Source organism: Pristiophorus japonicus, chromosome 6 (assembly GCF_044704955.1).
Source record: "Pristiophorus japonicus isolate sPriJap1 chromosome 6, sPriJap1.hap1, whole genome shotgun sequence".
Classification (NCBI taxonomy): domain Eukaryota; kingdom Metazoa; phylum Chordata; class Chondrichthyes; family Pristiophoridae; genus Pristiophorus; species Pristiophorus japonicus.
Window position 1 is genome coordinate 242,812,593 of NC_091982.1, and position 25,566 is coordinate 242,838,158.

General features: G+C 44.4%; 1 protein-coding gene across 1 annotated transcript; it reads right to left on the reverse strand.

Annotated features, from left to right (window-relative positions):
- Positions 1–1,886: 1,886 nt before the first annotated feature.
- Positions 1,887–24,681, reverse strand: LOC139266279 (membrane-spanning 4-domains subfamily A member 4D-like). Its single transcript, XM_070884106.1, has 6 exons — positions 24,487–24,681; positions 18,730–18,855; positions 16,963–17,019; positions 14,158–14,283; positions 13,943–14,062; positions 1,887–2,012 (listed from the first exon to the last, which is right to left on the reverse strand). Exons 1-6 carry the CDS (start codon positions 24,679–24,681, stop codon positions 1,887–1,889), a joined length of 750 nt encoding a protein of 249 aa, XP_070740207.1.
- Positions 24,682–25,566: the final 885 nt, after the last annotated feature.

The following is a 25,566-nucleotide window of genomic DNA, read 5'->3' on the forward strand; positions in this document are numbered from 1 at the left end:
TAATGGGAGTAAAAGCGATCACACAAAATAATAAAAAAAATAAAAAACAGACCACAAACATTTAAAATTAATTGAAATTAAAATTATTATGTCTTTAAAAAAATCGGGAAAATATTTTATTTTTATAAGTTTTTTAAATTATGGTTAAAAATGAACTTACCGTAGTGGGGAGGGCTTTTTACAATGAACTATGTGTTTACAATTTTATTTTACAATTGTTTTTGTGTGTTTTAAAACACAGATCGGAAAAGCCGGTTTTCAGCGCATGCGCATTGTGCGTTGAAAACGGGCTTTTCCGATGCCTTCCCGGGTCCGTAGAAACTTCGTACGGGCCTGGGACGTCGGAATTTCCACGCCTTTCCTTTAAACACTGAATCATGATAATGTGGCAAGGTGATACGAATTAGGGAGCTAGTGAACCTCAACACAAGGGATATAATTGATAAATCCATTGAAAAACTGCAGAGTAAAATAACCTGTGGGTAAAACTATTCCAGCACCAATGTTTCTATTGTGATTATTTAATATATTTGATTCAAGTCACCATGTGCTATTTGTTAATCTGCTTGTTAAATTTACCTGCGCTCCATGTGCTGACATGTTCATATGGCTTTATTGTGCACTCTGCTAACGTGTACTGATGACATTTTTTTGAGTTTACTATTTGTTAAAGTGTTTGTATAACATTCGTCCTGGGAACTATTTGTTCGTACATTCATGTGACATTCCTCTGCTTAGTATCTGATAGTTTTTGGCGCCTATTTATTATGTGGGTGTAGTTGGATTTTATATTTTATACCGTGCTTGGGTGACTGCTATTTTTTGGTGTGTTGGGCAGAAACTCTGTGCTCAGTGTTGTGACATTTGAGTAAAATTCATCTTTTAGTACACTAGGCTTTTGTGTTATTTCCCACTACATGTGGGTGAATTTTAACACTTTTTTTTACCCATTTGGTTACCATTTCTGCGTGATATTTGTTAACATATTAGCTTGTAATTCCTCCAAGTTAAAATGTTCAGCTGGCATTCCTGTTGATGCATTTTCTTACCACTGTTGAGCGAAATTGCTTGGGACACAATTTTCAACTGACCGCCCAGGTAATGCATTGGAAATTGGGCAGTTTCTATAATGGGAAGCAGATCCACAATGCCAGTTTTACTTTGTAATATGGCCAATTATATTTCAACAGATTAACAATGTTTCCAAAATGCAGAACTGTTAAGTGAACAACTAAAAATCGGGGTAGATTTTCGGGGGTTGAACTTGACTTTGTGCGATATGTGAAATCGGCGATATTGAGTTGGCTACCAGTTTTACATCTCTCCCGACATTTACATCCATTGACTTCAAATTGGGAAAGATGTAAAATGGGCTGCCAACTTTTTATCACCCTGATTTTTAAGAGTTAGTGCTCCAGACATGCAGGTTGACTAGACAGGTGGGGACATGAGACAAACCATGGTTTTGACCCTACATGCACCATGGTTAGTTGCAAAACTGAATTGAATATATCTCGGAACAAATGGAATGTCACCAGAAATAAACGGCTATCAAACTTCTGGATGGTTGGAACAATGCTGGTTCACACATTTGTGATGCTGCACCCCTAATTTGCATGGCCTACATGGGACTCTCAACCGCTATATGTTGGTGAAACTTAAAGCCCTCCGCAGCAGCCGAGGATAGAAAGCCCACTGCCACCTTCTCAAAGTAACTAGTGTTTTGGCAATAAATGTGGCCTTGGCAGTACAACCTAAAGCCCAAGAACAAAACAAAAAGAGTTCAGAGCATACTAATCTTTAGATACATACTAATAATATTGGGTCAAGTTCTGAAAGAAGCATGCAATTGACTCATGCTAATAGAATTATGACAATACATTTTCCTATCCAGCATACACATTTTCCATCACTGTCATGTAGGGAGGAGGATTGCCATTGAGCTGAAGAGAGGGGTTCGGTTGTGCCAATGGGTTGCTGTACATCAGAATGTTCGGCTGAAAAGGAAACAACTACATGAATATATGGAATATTTTAAAATTTTAGCACAAAAGGAGGCCATTCAGCCCATCGTGGCTCTGTCAACTCTCCAAATCATTTGGAGTCATTCTCCTGCCACTTTGCCCATTTAGCCACCGATGCTTCTGCTAGCTCTCTGCCAGTTCTATCAACATTTATCCCTCAACCAACATCACTGCTAAACAGAATGGGCCAAAAATTACGGTCAGAGGCTTCCTGCGGGCAGATGACTCCAAGCCAACAGATTTTCACGAAAATACCTGTTGGTCCCAGACGAATGTAGAATTGCACTCTGAGGCCTAGCTGCACAGTCCAGCGTATGAGCCCACGTATTCCAGGAGTATATGTGGAGACTGGGATCATGTGAGCCAAATGAAATAATGAAAATGGCGTATCTCCATGCAGAGTAAATGCGAGTTCTGTTTGTGTGGATATCAGCAATACTATGAATGAGGATACACCCAAAAACACATAACATAAGAACATAAGAAATAGGAGCAGCAGTAGGCCATTTGGCCCCTCGAGCCTGCTCAATCATTTAATAAGATCATGTCTGATCTGATTATGGTCTCAGCTCCCTGCCCGCACCCCATGAAACTTTATTCCCTTATCACTCAAAAATCTGTCGATCTCCACCTTATTCAATGACCCAGCCTCCACAGTTCTCTGGGGCAGAGAATTCCACAGATTTACAAGCCTATGAGAGAAGAAATTCCTTCTCATCTCTGTTTTAAATGGGTGGCCCCATATTCTGAGACAATGCCCCCTAGTTTTAGTTTCCCCTATGAGTGGAAATATCCTATCTGCATCCAGCTTGTCAAGCCCCCTCATTGTCTTTTAGGTTTTGATAAGATCACCTCTCATTCTTCTGAACTCCAATGCGTACAGGGCCAACCTACTCAACCAATCTTCATAAGTCAGCCCCCACATGTCCAGAATTAACGTAGGCTCTGACAAGCCTACAATGCAAGTATATCCATCATTAAATACGGAGACCAAAACTGTACGCAGTACTCTAGATGTGACCTCATCAATACTCTGTACAGTTGTAGCAGCACATCTTTGCTCCATCCCCCTTGCAATAAAGGCCAACATACCATTTGCCTTCCTGATTACTTGCTGTACCTGCATGCTAACCTTTTGTGTTTCATGCACAAGGACCCCCAGGTCCCTCTGTACTGCAGCACTTTGCATTTTTTTTCTCTATTTAAATTATAATTTGCTTTTCTATGTTTTCTGCCGAAGAGGAGAACCTCACATTTTCCCACATTATACTCCCATCTGCCAAATTTTTGCCCTGTCACTTAACCTGTCTATATCCCTTTGCAGATTTTTTGTGTCTTCCTCACAATCTGCTTTTCCACCCATCTTTATCATCAGCAAACTTGGCTACATTACACTCGGTCCCTTCATCCAAGTATTTAATATAGACTGTAAATAGTTGAGGCTCTAGCACCGATCTCTGCGGCAACCCATCAGTTACTGTTTGACAAGTGGAAATTGACCCATTTATCCCAACTCTCTGTTTTCTGTTAGTTAGGCAAATCTCTCTCTATGGTAAAATATTACCCCCAAACCCATGAACTTTTATCTTGTGCATTATCCTTTTATGTGGCACCTTATCGAATGCCTTCTGGAAATCCAAATATAAAACATCCACTGGTTCCCCCTTATCCACCATGCTCATTACATCCTCAAAGAACTCCAGAAAATGTGTCAAACATGAATTCTCTTTCATAAAACCATGCTGGCTCTGCTTGAATGAATTTTGCTGTTACAAAGGTTCCGCTACTGCTTCCTTAATAATGGATTCAAGCATTTTCCCAACGACAGATGTTAGGCTAACTGGTCTATAGTCTCCTGCTTTCTGTCTGGCTCCTTTTTTAAATAGGTGCGTTACATTTGTGTTTTTCCAATCCGCTGGGTCCTCCACAGAATCCAGGAAATTTTGATAGATTACAACCAATGCATTCACTATCTCTGCGGCCACTTATTTTAAGACCCTAGGATGCAAGCCATCAGGTCCGGGGGACTTGTCCAACTTTAGTCCCATTATTTTACTGAGTATCACTTCTTTAGTGACAGTCTCATGTGATCACTGTTCCTCACTCCGCATCATCATCATAGGCAGTCCCTCAAAATCAATGAAGACTTGCTTCCACTCTAAAAGTGAGTTCTCAAGTGACTGTACGGTATAATATGGGACTTACAGTCTCTGTCACAGGTGGGACAGGCAGTCGTTGAAAGAAAAGGTGGATGGGGTGTCTGGTTTTCCATGTGCTCCTTCTGCTGCCTGCGCTTGCTTTCTGCATGCTCTCGACGATGTGACTTGAGCTGCTCAGAGCCTTCCCGGATGCTCTTCCTCCACTTTGGCCGGTTTTTGGCCAGGGACTCCCAGGTGTTGGTGAGGATGTTGCACTTTATCAAGGAGGCTTTAAGGGTATCCTTGAAATGTTTCCTCTGCAGACCTGGGGATTGCCTGCCATGTAGGAGTTCCGAGTAGAATGCTTGCTTTGGGAGTCTTGTGTCGGGCATGCGGACAATGTGGCCTGCCCAACGGAGCTGGTCTCGTGTGGTCAGTGCTTCGATGCTGTGGATGTTGGCCTGATCGAGAACACGGACGTTGGTGCATCTATCCTCCCAGGGGATTTGCAGGATCTTGCGGAGACATCATTGGTGGTATTTCTCCAGCGACTTGAGGTGTTTACTGTATATGGTGCACAGCTCTGAGCGATACAGGAAGGCAGGTGTCACTACAGACCTCTAGACCATAAGCTTGGTGCCAGATTTGAGAGCCTGATCTTCTAACATTCTCTTTCTCAGGCAACCAAAGGCTGCCTGTGCTGCTGCACTGGAGGCGGTGTTGGACCTCGCTGTCAATGTCTGCCCTTGCTGATAATAGGCTGTCAAGGTATGGAAAGTGGTCCACATTGTCCAAGGCCGCGCCATGGATTTTGATGACTGGTAGGCAGTGCTGTGCGGCAGGGTCATGTTGGTGGAGGACCACTGTCGTACGGATGTTTAGTGTAAGGCTCATGCTTTCGTATACCTTGCTGAAGATGTTGACACAGGCTTGGAGTTCAGTCTCTGAATATGCGCAGACACAAGCGTCATCCGCGTACTTTAGTTTGACGACAGAGGATGGGACGGTCTTGGATCTTGCCTGGAGGCGACGAAGGTTGAACAGGTTCCCACTGGTTCTATAGTTTAGTTCCATTCTAGCGGGAAGCTTGTTGCGCGTGAGGTGGATCATTGCAGCGAGGAAGATCGAGAAGAGGGTCTGGACGTCAAGTGGGTCTGTGGTGGATCCATTGGGTAGGATCACGGCTTGCATGTCGTCGTGGAGCAGGCGAAGGATGGCAATAAACTTTTGGGGACAGCCGAAACGGAAGAAGATGCTCCATAGTCCCTCGCGGTTAACAGTGTTAAAGGCCTTTGTAAGGTCAAAGAAGGCCATGTACAAGGGTTGGTGCTGTTCCCTGCATTTCTCTTGCAGTTGTCACACTGTAAAGATCATGTCGGTTGTACCCCATATTGGATAGAATCTGCACTGTGACTCTGGGAGGAGCTCCTCAGCCACAGGGAGAAGACAGTTGAGGAGGATTCTAGCGATGACTTTCCCAGTTGCCGACAACAGGGAGATTCATCTGTAGTTGCCGCAGTCGGACTTGTCGCCTTTTTTAAAGGTGGTCACGATTACTGCATCTCTGAGATCTTCCTTCCAGATGAGAGATGGGGGTCATGCATTTGTGCCAATAGTGCCTCTCCGCCATAGTATAGTGCCTCAGCGGGGATTCCATCTGCTCCTGATGCCTAATTATTCTTGAGCTGGTGGATGGCCTTTTCTACCTCGTGCCAGGTTGGGTTTTACTGAGATGGTGGCGGGTTGCATGTTGTGGGATGGAGTCGAGGACACTCGTGTCAAAGGCAGAGCCTCAATTAAGCAGATCTTCGAAGTGCTCCTTCCAGCGGGCCCTGACTGTCTTGGTGTCCTTGATGAGTGTCTCCCCATTCTTGGCCAGCAGTGGGGTGGGGCATTGGGTGCTTGGGCCATAGGTGGACTTGACTGCGGTGAAGAATCCTCGCACATCATGGCTGTCGGCCAGCTGCTGAATCTGCTGTGCTTTCTCTACCCACCACCTATTCTTTAGGTGGCGGGTTTTTTGTTGGACCTCAGCCTTCAGCTGTCTGTAAAGCTGCTTTGCTGCTCCCGAGTTGTGTTGTTGCTTTAATTTCAAAAATGCCCTGTGCTTGCGGTTTATTAGCTTCTGGATCTCCTGGTAATTCTCATCAAACCAGTCCTGGGGCTAGATTTTACACTTTTGTGCAGATCGCCCAAAAATGGCCGTTATTTCCGGCGTGGTCGATAAAAATGGATTTTCAGATTGACGGCTTGTCAACCTTTCTCAAAGCCCCTAGTCTCCATTTTTTAAATTAGGCGTTACCACGAGCGATATGAAATGGTGATAGCATTAAATCTCTCTTGACTTTCTGCCGTAAAGTGTCGCCATCCTTAGCAACCACATGGCAACGCTCGATTCCCGTGATTCAGGAGGTCAAGGGTCATCATGACATGCGCAGAAGAAGAGACAGAGAGAGAGACTGAAAGCGTTGTGGCTGTGGTTTGTGCTTGTTTAGCTATTGTGGGAGGCACGAGGGAGATTCAGCAGCAGCAAAAAGCCTACTAAGCACCAAGAATATAGTTGGCACCGAGCGTTTATCCAACAAACATATAACATGGACGGGATGATGAGGTCCTGCAGCTGTTAGCCAGGAACCCTGGTGGCAGAGGCCTCCCAGTGGTCCTGGAGCGCGGCACTGCACCCCAAGGTGCCACACCCCCATTGCCAACGACACACGAGAGCCAGGAGCAACATCTTGCTTCTGGCTCAGAGCACGTTCCCACCTCGGGATCGTCCTCTCCCGTATCCATCCAAGCAACTTGCTGGCCGTCATCCCACCTCCCGACCCTGCCACCCCAATGAAGCATCGCCTGAGGAGCTCCTCGGCCAGGTGGTTTGGAGTCAGGAGGGGAAGGGTGTAGGGGTAGAGGTGGGGAGGAGAAGCGGGGGCAGGAGGGGAGAAGGGTTGGTTTTTACAGAAATACTTATGATTTCAGACAAATGTTCGGGTTAAATGTTTTTTATTTAACAAAACTTTGTTGCGCATTGACTCAGATAGCTGCACCGTTATACACTGGTGATTCCTTAACATCAAAGGTTATAATTACACTTAACTTCAATCAACTAAAATTTTAACTGTCACCAAGGTGATGCCCACCATTGATGCATGATCTGCACACCCAGCAGTGTGTCAGCTTTGTAAATACCACTCATTGATGAGCTCCTGACGTAAGAGTCTTGCAGCTATCATGCCACCCGTGGCCCTTTCAGGTGGTCTACAGGGGGGCAGGGGCATGGCTTCAGTGTCAGCCTGATTGTCTGGGCCGATGTCAGTGGTCACTTCCTCGTCCTCCTCTTCCTTTCTCTGGTGAGGTGGACTGTCAGACTCTTCTGGCAATTCTTGTCCCCTCTTGATAGCCAAGTTGTGCAGCATGGAGCATACCACCATGAATACCTGCTCAGCGTGGTATTGGAGGTCGCCTCCTGAGTGGTCCAGGCATCTAAAGTGCTGCTTAAGCACTCCAATGGTTTTCTCCACGATATTGCTCTCGTTGTATCGCCTCTCGGCTTTGGTGTGGGTGTCACGCAGGGGGGTCATCAGCCAAGTGGCAAAGCCATATGCTTTGTCACCAAGCATCCAGCAATTGACCTTGTGGCTGATTGTTAAACAAGTCAGATACAGTGCTCTCACGCAGGATGTGAGCATCATGGATGCTGCCTGGAAATTTAGCATTCACTGCCATAATAATTTGCTGGTGGTCGACAACGAGTTGCACATTCAGTGAGTGGAATCACTTGTGGTTCCTGAAATCCTTTGCATCCTGAAATGTTGCCCGCATTGCAATGTGCATACAGTCTATTGCTCCCTGCACCTTGGGAAAGTTAGCAATTCGGTAGAATCCTAAATTCCTCTCAGTCTTAGCCTCCCTGATCATAGGGAAGCTGATCAAGTTCATCCTGCATGCGTACAGGGCTTCAGTGACCTGTCTAATGCAGCAATGTGTGACATGCTGAAACTGACCGCAAATGTCACCAGCTGTGGCCTGAAAATACCCGACGCGTAGAACAGCAGTGCCACAGTGACTTTGACATCAATGACAGTGCGGTACTGATGGTGCTAGCAGGCTGCCGATCTCCCCTTATAAGCTGGCATACTTCAGTGATAACATCTTTGTGGAAGCGCAGTCCCCGAAGGCAGGTGGTGTCGAGCAAGTTGAGGTAAGACAGCTTTTCCCTGTACTTGTGGGGAAGGGTGGGGGTTGTAACGTCTGGTCCTCCTCATCAGTCTGGCATGTCTTACATTAGGCACACAATGTTGTGGAGTGTACCTTCTGCCATCTCGAGTCTGCAGCATGTAATTGGTCATCAAGAGAGGCAGAAAAAAGACAGGGCCCATTGCAGTAGCTATCTGGTTTCCACTGATTGGTCACAAGGAATGAATGTCCAGACGAAGACACCTATTAAATTCCAATCATTCACACTGAAAAAGACGTTTGATCAGATGTTCACATCACCTCCAAACACCTCCAGAGTACATCAGAACTCCCCTGAGGTTGAAGCAAAGTAGCCTTTTAAATAATGCGACATGTGATTTAGAACATGGCGTCCATAACGCAGTGATTAGTTCCGGTTAGTTCCACTTTTTCATGGCATTTTTTTGGGCGAGCGATATTGTGGCCGATATGTGTGCGAGGTGGTGAAAGTGACGCTGGGCGATCTCCTGGACATCAGTTTCGGCAAATGTGATCTTTACGACAAAATAAAGTGGGTGGTCGGTATTATTGAATCTCAGCGTTAATTCCATGCAGAAACTAACGCTGGGCGATATTATGGGCATTGATTTTGCCCATTCTGAAGATTCCACCCAAAAATGGTGGGCAGGCGGTATTATTTTTTCCCGGAGTTACGCACTTGGGGAAAGTAACGCTCGGCGATAAGTGTCCGAAAAATGGGCCTCAGTTTCCATTTTGTGGCTAAATGGATGCTATATGGATGTTATACGTAATTTCAGCGTTAAAATGGGCGTTAAGTGGGTGATATGCATGCAAAGAAAATGTGGAAAATCTAGCCCCTGGTGTTTCTTGGCTGAGTGACCGATCAGCTCTTCACAGGGAATGGTTATGGTGGCCTGGAGGGCAGACCAGGCGCTATGGGCACAGTGCCTCTCAGGGTCATCGAGCATCTCCAGGTTGGCAGTGAGGTGCTGGCTGTATAGGACTCTCTTACCTTTGCCTTTAAGTGCCCCGGCGTTGATTTTTCTGCCGCATTGCTTCAGTTGCCGTCGTCGCTTTGGGGCTATATTAATGTCAAGGATAAAACGGATTAGGCGGTGATCCATCCAGCAGTCGTCAGCTCCTGTCATGGAATGGGTTATGCACACATCCTTGCGATCCCTTGCTCAAACTATGACGTAGTCAAGCAGGTGCCGGTGCTGGAGCATGCGTGTTGCCAAGATACCTTGTACTTGTCCCTCTGGCAGAACAAGGTGTTGGTGATGACAAGTTCATGTTCTAGGCATTTTATCAGGAGCAGGGTACCGCTGGAATATTTTTCCTTACCCTCTCTCTGCCGATCACACCTCACCAGAGGTCTGTGTCCTTGCTGACTCTGCTATTGAAGCTGCTGAGATGAATCAGTTTGTCGTCCAATGGACGCGGGACAGGGATTGTTCAAGGCTGGAGTAGAATATCTCTTTTGCCTTATCTGTTGCGTCGAGTGTTAGTACGCATTGATAACTATGGTGCATTGCTTCCGGGATAGGGTGAGCCGGAGAGTCATGAGGTGTTCGCTAATCCAGCAGGGGGAGTCGCTGATGCGGTCGACCAGTTCGTTTTTGATGGCGAAACCAACTCCGTGGAGGTGCCGTTCTTCTTCTGGTTTGCCTTTCCAGAAGAAGGTGTAACCTTCACCTTGTTCTTTGAGGTGGCCTTCCCCTGCCCACCAAGTCTTGCTTAGGGCAGCGATGTCGACATCGAACAACGATGGCGGTTCTGCGCTCCGGTCTGTCACTGTTGCAGTTGTCCATGAGGATCCTGATGTTCCAGGTCCAGTGGATCCAAGACGATGGAGACCAGGCAGTGCTGTATGACCTAGTTGCCTACGGCGGGATGTGAGTCATAAGCTCGGCGCTGAGCAACGCCCTTTGTGTTTCAAGATGGCGGATGGGATAGCAGCTCCCTAGGGAGCTCTTCCCGAACAAAACTTCCTCCAGCCATCTGCTACCATCTTTCACCTCTTTCTCCTTCAACCTCCTCCCAACGCCACACCCACCCCCACACCCCCACTGCTTAAGCACCCTTATCTTCGACTCCCAAAAGTATTTTCCTAACCTAAAAAGGAATGCTGCAAGGGCCCACTGCCCATCTCCCATCCCCTAATCATGACTTACCTTTCAGATTGACCACCCTGCTGCCACGTCCCCCCAACGGGACTCTCCCTTCTCGCTCCCCACTGGCCAAATCAGCTGCCCCAACTGATCCCCAGCGATCTCAATGGTGGTGAGCCTCCGACCAGCTTCAACCACAGGTTTGGGCCCTACCTTCAATTCTCACCCTCATGCATGAGCCTTCCCATCGGACATCCTGGCTTTCATTCCTCCAGCGACCTCCTGCCCTCCATCCCTCCGGCGATGTTCGGGCCTCCATCCTTCCGACAACGTCCTAGCCTTCATTCCACCGGTGATGTCCTGGCCTTCATTCCTACAGCGACGTCCTGGCCTTCCTTTCTCTGGTGATGTTCTGGCCTCCCCCGGCCGCTGGCCCCACTCAACAGCGGAGTCTCTGTCGAGCACGTGGTGTGCACAATGGCTGTGGGCACTTTCACTTCTTTGACCTCTCCTCCTTCCATGAAGTGGACCTCTGACCATCCCAATGCCTGCAGCCAGGCCTTGATTTTCTCACCACCTCCCTCCCTATAGCCCCTTGATTATCCACTATTTGGAAGTTTCTAGCATCTTCTCCCTCGAAGACCAATACAAAATATTTGTTCAAAGTCTCTGCCATTTCCCTGTTCCCCATTATTAATTGCACACTATTAATCATCTTCTAGGGGACCAACGTTTACTTTAGCCACTCTTTTCCTTTTTATGTACCTGTAGAAACTCTTACTATCTGTTTTTATATTTCGTGCTAGTTTACTTTTATAACCTATCTTTCCTCTCTTTATTATTTTTTTAGTCATTCTTTGCTGGCTTTTAAAAGTTTCCCAATCCTCTGGACTCCCACTAGTCTTGGCCACATTGTATTCCCTTGTTTTCAATTTAATACCATCCCTTATTTCCTTAATTAGTTACAGTCCTTCCTTCTCATTGGAATATATATTTTGTTGAGAGTTATGAAATATCTCCTTAAGTGTCTGCCACTGCTCATCAACTATCCCACACTTTAATCTATTTTCCCAGTCCACTTTAGCCAACTCTGCCTTTGTACATTTGTAGTCTCCTTCATTTAAGCTTAGGACACTGGTTTGAGATCCAATTTTGAATTTGAAATTCAACTATGCTTAGATCGCTCATTTCTAGAGGATCCTTCACTTAAGAGATTGTTTATTAATCCTGTCTCATTACACAGTATCAGATCTAAGATAGCCTGCTCCATGGTTAGTTCCACAACATACTGTTCAAGAAAACTATCCTAGATACACTCTGTGAACTCCTCCTTAAGGCTACCCTGGACAATTTTCTTTGTCCAATCAATATGAAGGTTAAATTTGCCCATGATTATTGCCATTCCTTTTTTACAAGCCTCCATTATTTCTTGATTTATACTCTGTCCAACGGTGTAGCTACTGTTAGGGGGCCTATAGACTATGCCCGCCAATTACTTTTTCCCCTTATTATTTCTTATCTCCACCCAAACTGATTCAACAGCTTGATCTTCTGAGCCAATATCGTTTCTCACCAACGTACTGATCTCATCCTTTATTAACCTCCTTTTCCTTTCTGTCTGTCCTTCTGAGTTTTCAAATACCCCTGAATATTTAGTTCCCAGCCTTGGTCACCTTGCAACCACATCTTTATAATAAGATTTTAAATAAATAGGAATAACATTTCACATATTTCAAACTAATTGAAATTAAATTTAATTAAATGTTTTAGACAAATTTTTATTTTTTTATTTTATTTATAAATGTTTAAATAGGGGTAAAATCAACTTGCCTTAATAGACAGGGTTTTTAAAATAAAAGTGATTGATAAAATGTAATCTTTCTACATTTTAAAACACTTACACTGGTAAAAGCAGGCCTTACGCTTGCTTTAGCGAGGTGTAAGAGTTTGAAGGACATTCGCTGGGAAAAAGTTGGGCAATTAGCCCAAATCTCTGCCCACAAAGGCCCTTCTACCGGGGATGCATTGGAAATGTCAAAAGAAATTTTCACAGTTCGCAAGTGGCAGATTTCAGTAGATGCGCATTGCACATCAAGAGCCCGCACTTGCGAGGTCTCGACGGGTGCATGCGCACATCGTACATGCCCATAGTGACGGCGATTTGGCCCCTAATCACGTTGCTGTTGGTTGGCCCTTGTTCTGCACAAATTGATTGCTGCATTTGCTCCATTCCAATAGTGACTCACTACAAAAGTATTTAATTGACTGTAATATAATTTAGGACATCCTTATATCATGAAAAGTGCTATTTAAATGCATGTTGTACTTTAGCGTCATTCTTCTCCCTTTATTCCTATAAGTATTTGCCATATTCCATTTAAAATTTATCCTGTCCACTGCTTCCACCATTGCATTTATTGCCCAATACCCATCTGTATAAAATAATATCCCAAATTTCTCCCTTCATTCCTGGTGATCTGCAATTATGCCCTTTATTTAATGTCACTGACCAATGGAAATAATGTTCCTTAATTGACCACATAAAACCCACATCATTTTGAACATTGCCATCAAAACTCCTCTTAATCTTCCCTATAATGTGGCACTAGTTAAAGAACTCTCAGGTTCAAAGAAATATATAGTCCAGGAGAAGTTAACAAAAACTTTCACCATCCACCGCATAGCAACACACAGAGATAAACACAAAACCAGATATTCACAGAAGCACCAAAATACACATACATCACTCAGGAGTAAACTGGAGTGGAAAGGTCAGAAAAACATATTTGCATTGGAAATCATTGTTGACTTTTTTATTAAAACGTGTTTAGAAAGAAAAAGGAAAAGAAAGAACTTGCATTTCTGTAGCACCTTTCACAACCTTAGGGCGTTCCAAAGTGTTCTAAACCAATTAAGTTATTTTGAACTATTGTCAAAATTGTTGTGCAGGAAATGCTGTAGCCAAGTTGTGCCAGTTCCCATGAACTGTAATATGATAATGACCAGATAATCCATTTTTGTGATGTTGGTTGAGGGATAAATGTTGTTCTGGACACCAGGGAAAATACCACTGCTCGCCTTCAAAATATAGTGTCTTGGGATCATTAACATCCACCTAAGAATGCAGAGGGGGCCACATTTTACTGTCTCATCTGAAAAGACAGCATCTCGTTTAATGCAGCCCAGAGCGCTTCTTTGGCTTAACTTTTATCTTCTGAAAATTGTGGGAGGTTGATTTTAACTGCTCCTGTCGGGTGTAAAGCAGATAGTGACACATTGGCCGCTTGTTTTATGCGCTGCCTTTCCATTGAATTCAGTTAGGTGGGGTATAAAACAGGTGGTCGATGTGTTGATGCCCAATAGTTAAAGTGGACCCATGCATGCTTTTCTAAGATGGGTTAAGCTAAAATACATATGTGCATAAACAGTGCCAATAGAGACTTAAATCAATTGATCAATATATTACTTAGCTTACCACTGGTGTTGTGTTGCAACAAGTCATAGCTTTACAGTTAAAACTTGAAATTGCAATGGATATTGCCGCATTAAGCAGTGCCAGCACTAGAAGTATGGCTAAACATTCAATGCTGCCACTCTGTAAAATGTAAAATACAAATAAATTCAGTTGGACAGCAAGCATTTAAAATATTGCTTATTTATGGCTCAGTATCAATACAATTTGATCCTCACCTGATATCGAAAGCAATGACTTGTAAAAGAACAAAATGGAAGAAATGCAAAGTTTGCGGCATAAATTGTTACAGCGGGTAAGCATAAAATGGCACTGATGATGTTCATTGATAAACAACCTTTGATCTGGAAACAGAATCATTACAGAACACATGAGAAAACTTGAAAAGAAGAAAAGGCCAATTGGCTCATCAAGCCTGCTCCTACTCCAACCTATGCCCCTGACCCCAGTGCAACCAAACAAAATTACATGGTGTTCAATCATCCTAACATCTATACTTCTGGTCTAGTGTGTTCCACAAAAATAATCATGCTCCCTCAGCAATACAGGTAACAGTCGGGTATATCTTACTTTGCTACTGTATGGATTAACATGTTCCCATACCATTGTTTTCTGCACAATTTTAATCACAGCATCATAGAATAGTACTGCACAGAAGGAGGCTATTCGGCCCATCGTGTCTGTGCCAGCACTTTCGAAGAGCAAAGCAGTTACTGCCACTCCCCCACTCTTTCCCCATAGCCCTGTAATTTGTTTTCTCCTTCAAGTATTTATCCAATTTCCCTTTTGACGGTTACTATTGAATGTGGATGCATCACCCCATCAGGCAGTTTAAACTAAATCGCAACCACTCATTGTGTAAAGAAGTTTTGCCTCATGTCGCTTCTGCTTCCCTTGCCCATTATTTTAAATCTGTGCCCTTTGGTTAACGAGCCTTCAGTCATTGGAAACAGTTTCTCTTTATTTACACTACAATGTGTTATTAACCTACTTATATTATAATATATCCAGAACTGCTCCATTAATGTACATCACAGAATAATCGTACATAAACACAGTGAAAGTGAGCGAATGGAGGCAGTCGATTGGAGATAGACAGATTTTTGATTTTTGAATGATAAGGAAGTCAAGGGTTATGGGGAGCAGGCAGAGAAGTGGAGTTGAGGCCATGATCAGATCAGCCATGATCTTATTAAATTGTGGAGCAGCCTCGAGGGGCCTACTCCTGCTTCTATTTCTTATGTTTTTATGTTCTTATGTCTTAGGGTAGCTTTAGATTTCAGAAAGATTACAATAACAAATGGCAACTAGCACCATCCAAATTCATTCATCCAGTGTATTGCCTCTCCCAAAATGGAATCTAACTGTATTTCGAGTAACATTTGTCACGTGAAAGTAAATTTCTACAATGATGACAGAGGTCAAATATATGAAAGCATGTTTGTCTTGTGATCTACCTCTCTGTATATTATTGTCCTGAAGAGGCCAGCAACTATGATTCCAATATCAGGCATTTAAGGTGTAAGGAAAGGTTAAGGTTTTCCAACTGCTATGTTTATATAATACATTACAGCTGGAAAGGGGGAAATGACACTGATAATTTTGGTTGCCAGACAACTTCTAACCTGAGAACAAACATATTACAATAACATTGTAAACATGGAAGGAGAAAAAGGCCTTTCAGCCCATCAAACCCAATCCTTCTCCAGGCTACATGTGATCTACTATATTTTTTTTTTAAAAGAGGAAACTTCCAGGTGACCTAATTGAAGCTTTTGAAAAAAGATTGAAGGAAATAACAAAGCCGGTGAGGGCAAATACTTGAGCTGACAGAGTAAAAAGAATCTAGAGGAAATTAAGTGACTTTCAGGAGCAAGGAATTATTATGGTAAAGAGCTGAGAAATTGGTGTCAATATATCAAAAAATGACAGGCTTTATTAGACATAACTTATGAATTCTGCCTATACCACAAATTTTATGGTGTCATGTATTTAACGAGGCTGCATTATACTGTTTGGTGATTTCAAATGAGTTCGTTGAGAACTGCAACTCAGATTATTTCAATAAATATCTTTGCGCCAACACACACTGCAAGGTAAGTAGAGCAGCCATCTTTGTGATGTCACTATAAAGATAATAAAAGCAGTTTCAGATTGAGATAGGATGCTGTAGAGTGAGCCTTCAGGTGAATCGCACTATACCTATTCTGTGAGTAGTTTGTTTTGATACTGCGCACCTGAGTTGGATCTTTTCCATTTAACTGTGATAACACTCTTGTTGAATTGTGTGCTCCTCACGGTGAGGGATATGACTGCTGGAAATGGAAGACTTTCTATTTCAGGATTCCAGTGGGCCCATCAAGTACTCCTTTGTTATGCTCAGCACAGGCTAGATGTAGACTAAACTTCTCTCTACACTGTCAGGTCAGGTACAGCATTGGTCAGATACAGAGTAAAGCTCCCTCTACACTGCCCTATGAAACACTCCCAAGGCAGGTACAGCACGAGTTAGTTACAGAGTAAAAATCCCTCTACACTGTCCCGCCCAACATTCCCAGGTCAGATACAGCATGGGTTAAATACAGTGCACAGCTTCACCTACAATATCCCATTGAACTTTCCATATTAAACAAAGCACAGGTTAGCCTTATTATCTAGTCCAACATTGGACAGAATTGTCTTTCATCCTCTATCTGGCTGCAATTGTACAATGGTTCGAGAGGAGGAAATACATTGGCTCACCTCTTCCAGCATTCAAGTGCCATTTAAGTAAGGTAAATTTCATCCACTTTGATTGTCTGGATTTGAATTCAAGATCAAGATATGGAAGGTTAAGATTTTCACCCACTGCACCATCTGATCCCTTCACTTTATTCTATAGTGTTCATTTTGTGCAAATTAAATCAACAACGGTTTAGTGTGACTAAATAACCAGTAACAGCATCTTGTGAGTATGTCATCTTGAGTGATAATACTATTTGTAAACCAACAATGTCAAAACCATCCTTTGAGCAAGTACTTACCTTACAATCAGTTGGTGATTTGTCAACAGCTACAGCAAGGGACTCTGCAATAACAAACTTTAGAAACACATTTCACGTTAGAGCGCAAACTTAAAATAATATAATAGCCATTGAAATGTGGGGTATTGTCTTTTCTAAGTTCTCCCCAGCCCCGCTCAAGCTATAGACTTGTGTTAGACCCAATATCCATGATCTCTCTGCCTCCCTCTGGTTCCTCACTCAGATAGCCATTCTTCCTGTTTAAACTGTGAAAGAGAATGAATGTTGCAGTGGATTGGGCCATAGGGGTGGGGCAGCAGAGCTGACACTGACCCTTTTGCTACCTGATTATTTAATTGTTTGGAGTTGATGAATAATGATAAGAAAAAGGAACCTAGGAGAATCTTCCCCTCTCTAGAGATGGGTTATGAGGCCAGTCATAAACTCCTTAGTACGATCCTAGCTGAGATCAGGCAGGGGATAGAACTTAGGGACAGAGATAGAAAGTGGTACCATCCAGCTTCAGGTCTGCAACAAATGTACCTCGAGCCTCATCTGAATACGTTCTACAAGCTGCTGGTGCCTGTCGCATCTCTGAGGGATTCATCTGGGGCCGCCTGCCACGCTGGCAGAGGCATGAGGTATGTCTCGGGGGGTGGGGAAGAACAATATAGGGGGTCAGATGGTGGGCAGCAACAGAACTGAGGGGTATTCCTGGAGCCAGGAGGAGCTCTGCTCTTCTTCCTGGTTCTATGTCAAGCTGCAAAAATAATTTACTTTTTTGGTGGTGGCCGTTTCCTTGGCAGCCTCGATTACAAGAAGACTGAAGAGGAGCAGGCTGCTCAACGAAGTCCAATTTGGCAGAGGCTTCCTAAAACAGGGGCTATGTCCTCTCATTAACATATGCAAGGGGTCTAACGTCTGTTTTAGGGGCCGCAATTGCCCCGCGCCCCAATTGGGAGCAGTAACCTTCCGGGCAGGGACTGTTATCGCCCGGCCTGGAAGTCTGTCCCGACGCGGAATTGAACATGTACACCCCTCCAAACACGCAGAGAGCTGACTCCAGTGTTACCCTTTCTTGGAGGGACACTCCCGGGGCCAGAGCATGGCGTTCAGCCCAGCGCCACGCTCAAGAGACCAGCGCTATCTGGAGCATCCACATGGAGCTGGCCCACTACAACGCCCCTCCCTCTATTTAAAGGGGAGGGCTGCTGCACAGTCTGCTGGCCCTTTAGTAACCAGCCACTTGACCGCCAGGAGTGCAATTGACTGGGCCTGTGGCTTGGGACCAATAACGGAGTGCTCGGCAGCATGATGGCAGGCAGGTCAATGCGAGGGTAGCCAATGTCGGACCGACGCAAGTGTTGGCCGACAAAATAAAATGGCGGCCCGGGACACTAAAGGCCTCCCCTTAAAGGGGCGCCCCGGCGGCGGATGTCCGCCAGCTTCGTGCCTCGTGAAGCTGGTTCTGATACCTGCCTGTGCCAGCCTTGGTAGCCCACGGGGTGCAATGGGGTCACCACGGAGTGGTAAGGGGTCGGACAGCACGGTGATGACATTATCGCCGGGTGTACGCCAGCCGGGGGGTGCGAATCACGGGGCGCGGAGCTACCCCGCAGAGGCGCTAACTGGGCTATCAAAAGGGGACACTTTCGGACGCTGATTGTTTATACCATTCTTTGCAGAAAGTTGCCAACACACAATTGCTGCGGTATGTTCCCACCGAACGGCAGCAAGACATATCCTAGCCCGTAATTTTGTGTTCTTGTATTCGTCAGCGGTACTTACAACAACTCCAGTCCACCAGGGTGTCCCTCCTATTAGGGAAAAGGCAGTGAAGGAATTAAGTGGGCCACGGATGACTTGCACCGTTCCAATGATTATGCTGATGATACCCGTCACGATCTCCGTTATCTGCAAGAAACAGAAAATTGTGTCAAATTATAAACAGGCAGGAACGGTAGAGTTACAACTTGCCACCTTGACGTGAAACTCTCGGTGCAGACCACCCGCCCGTTCTATTGAAAGACTCCAGTATTCACTTCAACTGATTTCAACTCTGTGCACTTTATGCCGCACATTCCCAACTTAGAAATCCTGAATTTGAACTATTAATTTTCTGGATTTATTGTAGAATTTGGGGAAAAAAACAGAACAGCATAATTCATAGACCACTTCTCTCCTTTTGTAATAAAGGTGTGAATGTAAAGTTAATGCTGCGGCAACACTAGGAATAGATGGTTGCTAATCGCTTGTGGTGTGCAGGTGAAATTCAACTTTTGAAATGTTTGACTTATTCTGCTACACTGCTGCAGATTTGTGGCTGAGTCGAGCGGACAAGGAAATTCTGGTGGGGAAGTAACAGAATCCGCCTGATTCCCATACCATTGAAATTAATACAAGGAATATCTGGCTGGTTCTGAAAGGGATGTGTAATTCTCTCCTCCAGATTTTCTTGGCAATGCTTAACGCCTATGTGGTGATGATGAAAATTTGACCCAATGTGCATTTTATTACAGAGTCATGGAACCAAACAGCAGCAGAAGGAGGTTATTCAGCCCACTGGACCGCTCCCTCCGAGACTCCCTGGTCCACTCCTCAATTACTCCCAACAGCATCGCTCCTTCCCATGGCAGCTTCACGTGCAAGTGCAGGAGATACAACGTGCCCTGTTACCTCCTCTCGTCCCACTCTCCAGGGCCTCAAACATTCCTTCCAGCTGAAACAGCGATTTACTTGTACTTCTTGCAATTTAACTGTATTCACTGCTCACGATGCGGTCTCCTCTAAATCGGACAGACTAAATGCAGATTGGGTGACCGCTTTGTTCAGTTCAGACCTTAAATGTTCCCCTGAGCTTTTTGTTTTAGTTGTTTGTTGCTTTAATTCTCCGCTGCACTCCCACTCCCACCTCTCTGTATTCAGCCTCTTTCTTTGTTCCAACAAAGCTTAACATAAACTCGAGAAATAGCACCGCATCTTTCAATTAGGCACTTTAAGCAAGCGCTCTACTCGGAACTAGTCCACGGCAAACGAGCCAAAGGCAGGCAGAGGAAACGTTATAAGGACACCCTCAAAGCCTCCCTGATAAAGTGCGACATCCCCACTACATCTGGGAGTCCCTGGCCATAGACCGCCCTAAGTGGAGGAGGTGTATTCGGGAGGGCGCTGAGCTCCTCCAGTATCGTCGCCGAGAGCGTGCAGAAATCAAGTGCAGGCAGCGGAGGGAGCGTGCGGCAAACCCTTTCCCTCAACGACTATCTGTCCCACCTGCGACAGGAACTGTGGTTCTCGTATTGGACTGTACAGCCACCTAAGAACTCATGCTAAGAGTGGAAGCAAGCCTTCCTCGATTCCAAGGGACTGCCTATGATTGTAGCCTTCTGGACTCAACATAGACGTCAACAAGTTTAGACCAAAATCCCTGCTCAAATGTTTTCACATGGCAGCTGTTGACGATACTGCCATTCCCATTTAAACTTTTTGATTCATCTTTTGTTTCTTTACTTGTCCCATTACCATTTTCTTTTGCTTTGTACTATCACACATTTTGTCATTTAATATTTCCTGCCTTCCACCCTATCAAGGACCTTCCATGTTGTTTTTTCGTGCTCCCCCACCCCTTTCTCTGCCCCTGTATTTGCTTAAAATCTGTTACACCTGTAACTTTTTCCACTTCTGAAAGCATCTTGTGGGCATGATGGGCCAAAATGACCGGCTTCAAAGCTGTAATTTTCTATCATTCTATGATTCTGACGAAGGGTCATCGAAGGGTCATCAACCAGAAACATTGGCCCTGAAATTGCGGTCGGAGGCTTCCCGCGGGCAATTGCCTCCAACCTGAAACATTCCTACAAAAGTATCTGGTGGTCTGGGAGGAGCCTGCGATTCCAGTGGAGAGGCCTTCTCTTCCCATGCTGCGAAGCATGCTCCTGTCCTCCAGGTTCCCACGCAGAAGATGCAGTCACGTGTGACTGCTCAACCAATCAGCTACAGTATTCTCAATTAGAACATACGTAAGAACATAAGAATTAGGAACAGGAGTAGGCCATCTAGCCCCTCGAGCCTGCTCCGCCATTCAACAAGATCATGGCTGATCTGGCCGTGGACTCAACTCCACTTACCCGCCCTCTCCCCGTAACCCTTAATTCCCTTATTGGTTAAAAATCTATCTATCTGTGATTTGAATACATTCAATGAGCTAGCCTCAACTGCTTCCCTGGGCAGAGAATTCCACAGATTCACAACCCTCTGGGAGAAGAAATTCCTTCTCAACTCTGTTTTAAATTGGCACCCCCGTATTTTGAGGCTGTGCCCCCTAGTTCTAGTCTCCCCGACCAGTGGAAACAACCTCTCTGCCTCTATCTTGTCTATCCCTTTCATTATTTTAAATGTTTCTCTAAGATCACCCCTCATCCTTCTGAACTCCAACAAGTAAAGACCCAGTCTATTCAATCTATCATCATAATCTTATCTCCAGAATCAGCCTAGTGAATCGTCTCTGTACCCCCTCCAAAGCTAGTATATCCTTCCTTAAGTAAGGTGTCCAAAACTACACGCAGTACTCCAGGTGCGGCCTCACCAATACCCTGTACAGTTGCAGCAAGACCTCCCTGCTTTTGTACTCCATCCCTCTCGCAATGAAGGCAAACATTCCATTCGCCTTCCTGATTACCTGCTGCACCTGCAAACTAACTTTTTGGGATTCATGCACAAGGACGAGAGGTGGGCACCGGAGGGACTGGAGTGCATCATCACGCCCGGCAACCAAATTTTAATTTGATTTTACGTTTTAAAGTTTATTTTGTTTTAATTGCCGGTGCTTTTAGTGTCCCCCTCTCCTTTTATAGGGGGCACTGGAAAAAAGGAAAATTTGATTTTAGTGCCCAAAAAAAAAAAAAAAAAAAGGGCCTTGTAAATGTCTGGAGTGTCACCCAGGCCGGGTGGCACCGTTTAATGTTTTTATGTTTTGCAGGTAAACTCAAAAGAGTTTCATGCACAAGGAGGTATTGGTTCAATGGTGTAATGGTGAGCACTCTGGACTTTGAATTCAACGATCTGTGTTCAAATCTTAAGATAGATAGATTTTTGTTGGTCTCATGGTGCAACGGTAGTGTGTCTGACTCCAGATCAGAAGGTTGTGTGTTCAAATCACGTCAGGGTCACTGTTCTTTCCTAAAAGAGTTTCATGCACAAGGACCCCCAGGTCCCTCAGCACCGCAGCATGTAGTAATTTCTCCCCTTTCAAATAATATTCCCTTTTACTGTTTTTTTTCTCATTGCTATTAATTGAAAAATAAACCAAACACAATAACACCAAATAAAAAATAAAAACCACACCTCACATAATTAAAATTAATTGAAATTAAAGTTAATAATAGCTTCAAGAAAAAAAAATTTCCAAGTTTTTAAAAAGTTTTTTAAATTATGGTTTAAAATAAATTTAATATAGTGGGCAGGGTTTTTAAAAATAAAATGTGTATTTTTAATTTTACTTTTTATGTTTTAAGTGTGTTTTAGGACTCTTCCGCCTGTAAAAGTAGGCTATGCACCTGCTTTTGTCAGGCGCAAGAGTTTTGAGGACATATTCTGGGCAAGATGTGGGTAAATACCACAATCTTGCCCTTGCAAATGTCCTCCCTCCCGAGATGCGGTTGATCAGTCAAGCTGGAGCTTGACATAGAAACATAGAAACATAGAAAATAGGTGCAGGAGTAGGCCATTCGGCCCTTCTAGCCTGCACCGCCATTCAATGAGTTCATGGCTGAACATTCAACTTCAGTACCCCATTCCTGCTTTCTCGCCATACCCCTTGATCCCCCTAGTAGTAAGGACCTCATCTAACTCCTTTTTGAATATATTTAGTGAATGGGCCTCAACAACTTTCTGTGGTAAAGAATTCCACAGGTTCACCACTCTCTGGGTGAAGAAGTTCCTCCGCATCTCGGTCCTAAATGGCTTACCCCTTATCCTTAGACTGTGACCTCTGGTTTTGGACTTCCCCAACATTGGGAACATTCTTCCTGCATCTAACCTGTCTAACCCCGTCAGAATTTTATATGTTTCTATGAGGTCTCCTCTCATTCTTCTGAACTCCAGTGAATACAAGCCCAGTTGATCCAGTCTTTCTTGATAGGTCAGTCCCGCCATCCCGGGAATCAGTCTGGTGAACCTTCGCTGCACTCCCTCAATAGCAAGAATGTCCTTCCTCAGGTTAGGAGACCAAAACTGTACACAATACTCCAGGTGTGGCCTCACCAATGCCCTGTACAACTGTAGCAACACCTCCCTGCCCCTGTACTCAAATCCCCTCGCTATGAAGGCCAACATGCCATTTGCTTTCTTAACCGCCTGCTGCACCTGCATGCCAACCTTCAATGACTGATGTACCATGACACCCAGGTCTCTTTGCACCTCACCTTTTCCTAATCTGTCACCATTCAGATAATAGTCTGTCTCTCTGTTTTTACCACCAAAGTGGATAACCTCACATTTATCCACATTATACTTCATCTGCCATGCATTTGCCCACTCACCTAACCTATCCAAGTCGCTCTGCAGCCTCACAGCATCCTCCTCGCAGCTCACACTGTCACCCAACTTAGTGTCATCCGCAAATTTGGAGATACTACATTTAATCCCCTCATCTAAATCATTAATGACAGATCGGAAAAGCCGGTTTTCAGCACATGTGCATTGTGCGCTGAAAATTGGCTTTTGTGATGCCTTCCCGGGTCGGTAGACACTCTGTACAGACCGGGGAGGCCGGAATTTCTGGGCCATTATCTCTGTTTCTCTCTCCACAGATGCTACCTGACCTGCTGAGTATTTCCAGCATTTTCTTTTTCTATTTCTTCACTTCCTGCTTCCCTGTTCTGTGAGAACTAGGGATTCCTGATTATTCTACTCTGATCAAACAGACGCGTCACGAAAGGCAACCTTCTCTGTGGCAGCTTTCTTCGAGGGCTGCTCACTAAACGCAAATTTTGTTCCAAATTATATTAGAGATGCAAAAATTGAAAATTTACTTGTCAGAATTTTATTCCTAATTTTCACTTCTTCTTCCAACACCCCAATTGACCTTTGATATGTGAACCGCGTGACTGCACTTCAAATGTAGATCAAGAAAGTAACTGCAGCAAAGCTATTCACCTATCGTGGTATCACAGCCATGCCCAATCCCATCCTGACTATATATGCATTTTGGCACTTTTAACAGCAGGGGTCACTAAGTATCCACCTGATTTTCTTTCCTAGCTGAGAATGTTGAGCCCAGTTGGAGGTTCCCTTCTGTCATTCCAGCTGAGGACAGCTAACACATCATACAGCGCAGATACCAAACCTGGGATGTTTCTGGTCTGTACAGCTGGGTAACATCTTACATCAAATAACAAACTCATTCAAATTACGTCAACACCGTTTTATTTTGCAACGTAACACCTTGTGTGTTTAAATCGTTATTTGACTGCTTGGGTTAGCAATTTTCTACGAATTGTATTTAACAAAATTCTAAACAATATTTCCCACTTCGGGTAATAAGCTTACACCCAGGGCCTTGAGTTTTCCTCGAAGCATCGCCTGTACACCAGAATTATTTTGAGCGATGATTGTAGCAATGTTTTGGTTCAGTTGACCATTTTCCAAGTATTGCATCGATCCAGGGGGGCTGGGCAGTGGCTGTAGTGTGGGGAGATGGTTTGTTGGAAGAAAAAGTCCAGCATTCTTTGACAAGTCAGCCATTTTTGTCTGAAACACACAATAGAGTAAAATGGAGTTTTCTCTGATTGGTAAGCCAATCCTCTATTATATATCTCAATTCATATGCGATAACTACAGCAGTGAAATCCTGTGAAATAATTTGTGCACAATTCTGAATAAACCGCAAATACCGAGAAGCAGAAATGTTATTTTTTAAACTTTGGGTGCATTGGTTTAGAAGAAACGAGATACTGGAAAACTTCTGTTGCTCTCAGGATTGCAGTAGTGGGGAATACAGTTATCAGGTGTCTGTGTCCAAGAAACATAAATATAACAATGTTTTTCCAATATGTGAATTATGAAACTACAGAAGAGATTAGCAGTGGGGAGGGGGAATTGAAAACCTTTATACGATTTGAAAAAGAGCTGGGTGAATTCCTGATGGAAAAGAGCATTCATAGTTATTAGTGTTGGAATCACAGTAAGACTAGGAACTTGCCAGTGAAGGCTGGATGGCTATTTAATGCCCAAAGCCCATGTTATGATCTAAAATTCAGAACAATTCATTGAGAAGTTATAGTCTCAGAACGTGCGGGCTTTTGGACAAAGAACTTAGCGTCCTAACACTTTTTCCTTGCTAAGTCACTTCTCCTACTCTCAGACCCTAAATGTTTGCTGGGCTGGGTATAGCAGGGCTGCAGGCGCACCCAGATGGCTGGCATCCATCTGCGTACCTGCATACAGAGTGTGGGCAGGACGCTGGAAATTAACTCCTGGCCTCATAGTGGACCTGGTCCCTTTCCTCATCTTACATCTGCACATGTGCAGGTGACCATTAGAAGGGTGAACTCGTACAGCCAGAAGTAATTAGACCAGTCGTAGCATTCTCCGCTGGCTGCCGTTAGCTAGTTCAGCAGACTGTGATCG

Bases quoted from the DNA above. Each gene is read 5' to 3' on its own strand.
- LOC139266279 (XM_070884106.1), bottom strand. From the start codon at position 24,681: ATGGCTGACTTGTCAAAGAATGCTGGACTTTTTCTTCCAACAAACCAT. The intron at 18,856-24,486 runs GTAAGCTTATTA...TGTTTCTTGCAG, and splicing joins GAAAACTCAAGGCCCTGGGT to ATAACGGAGATCGTGACGGG. The intron at 2,013-13,942 runs GTAAGCTAAGTA...ATATTCATGTAG, and splicing joins GTTGCAACACAACACCAGTG to TTGTTTCCTTTTCAGCCGAA.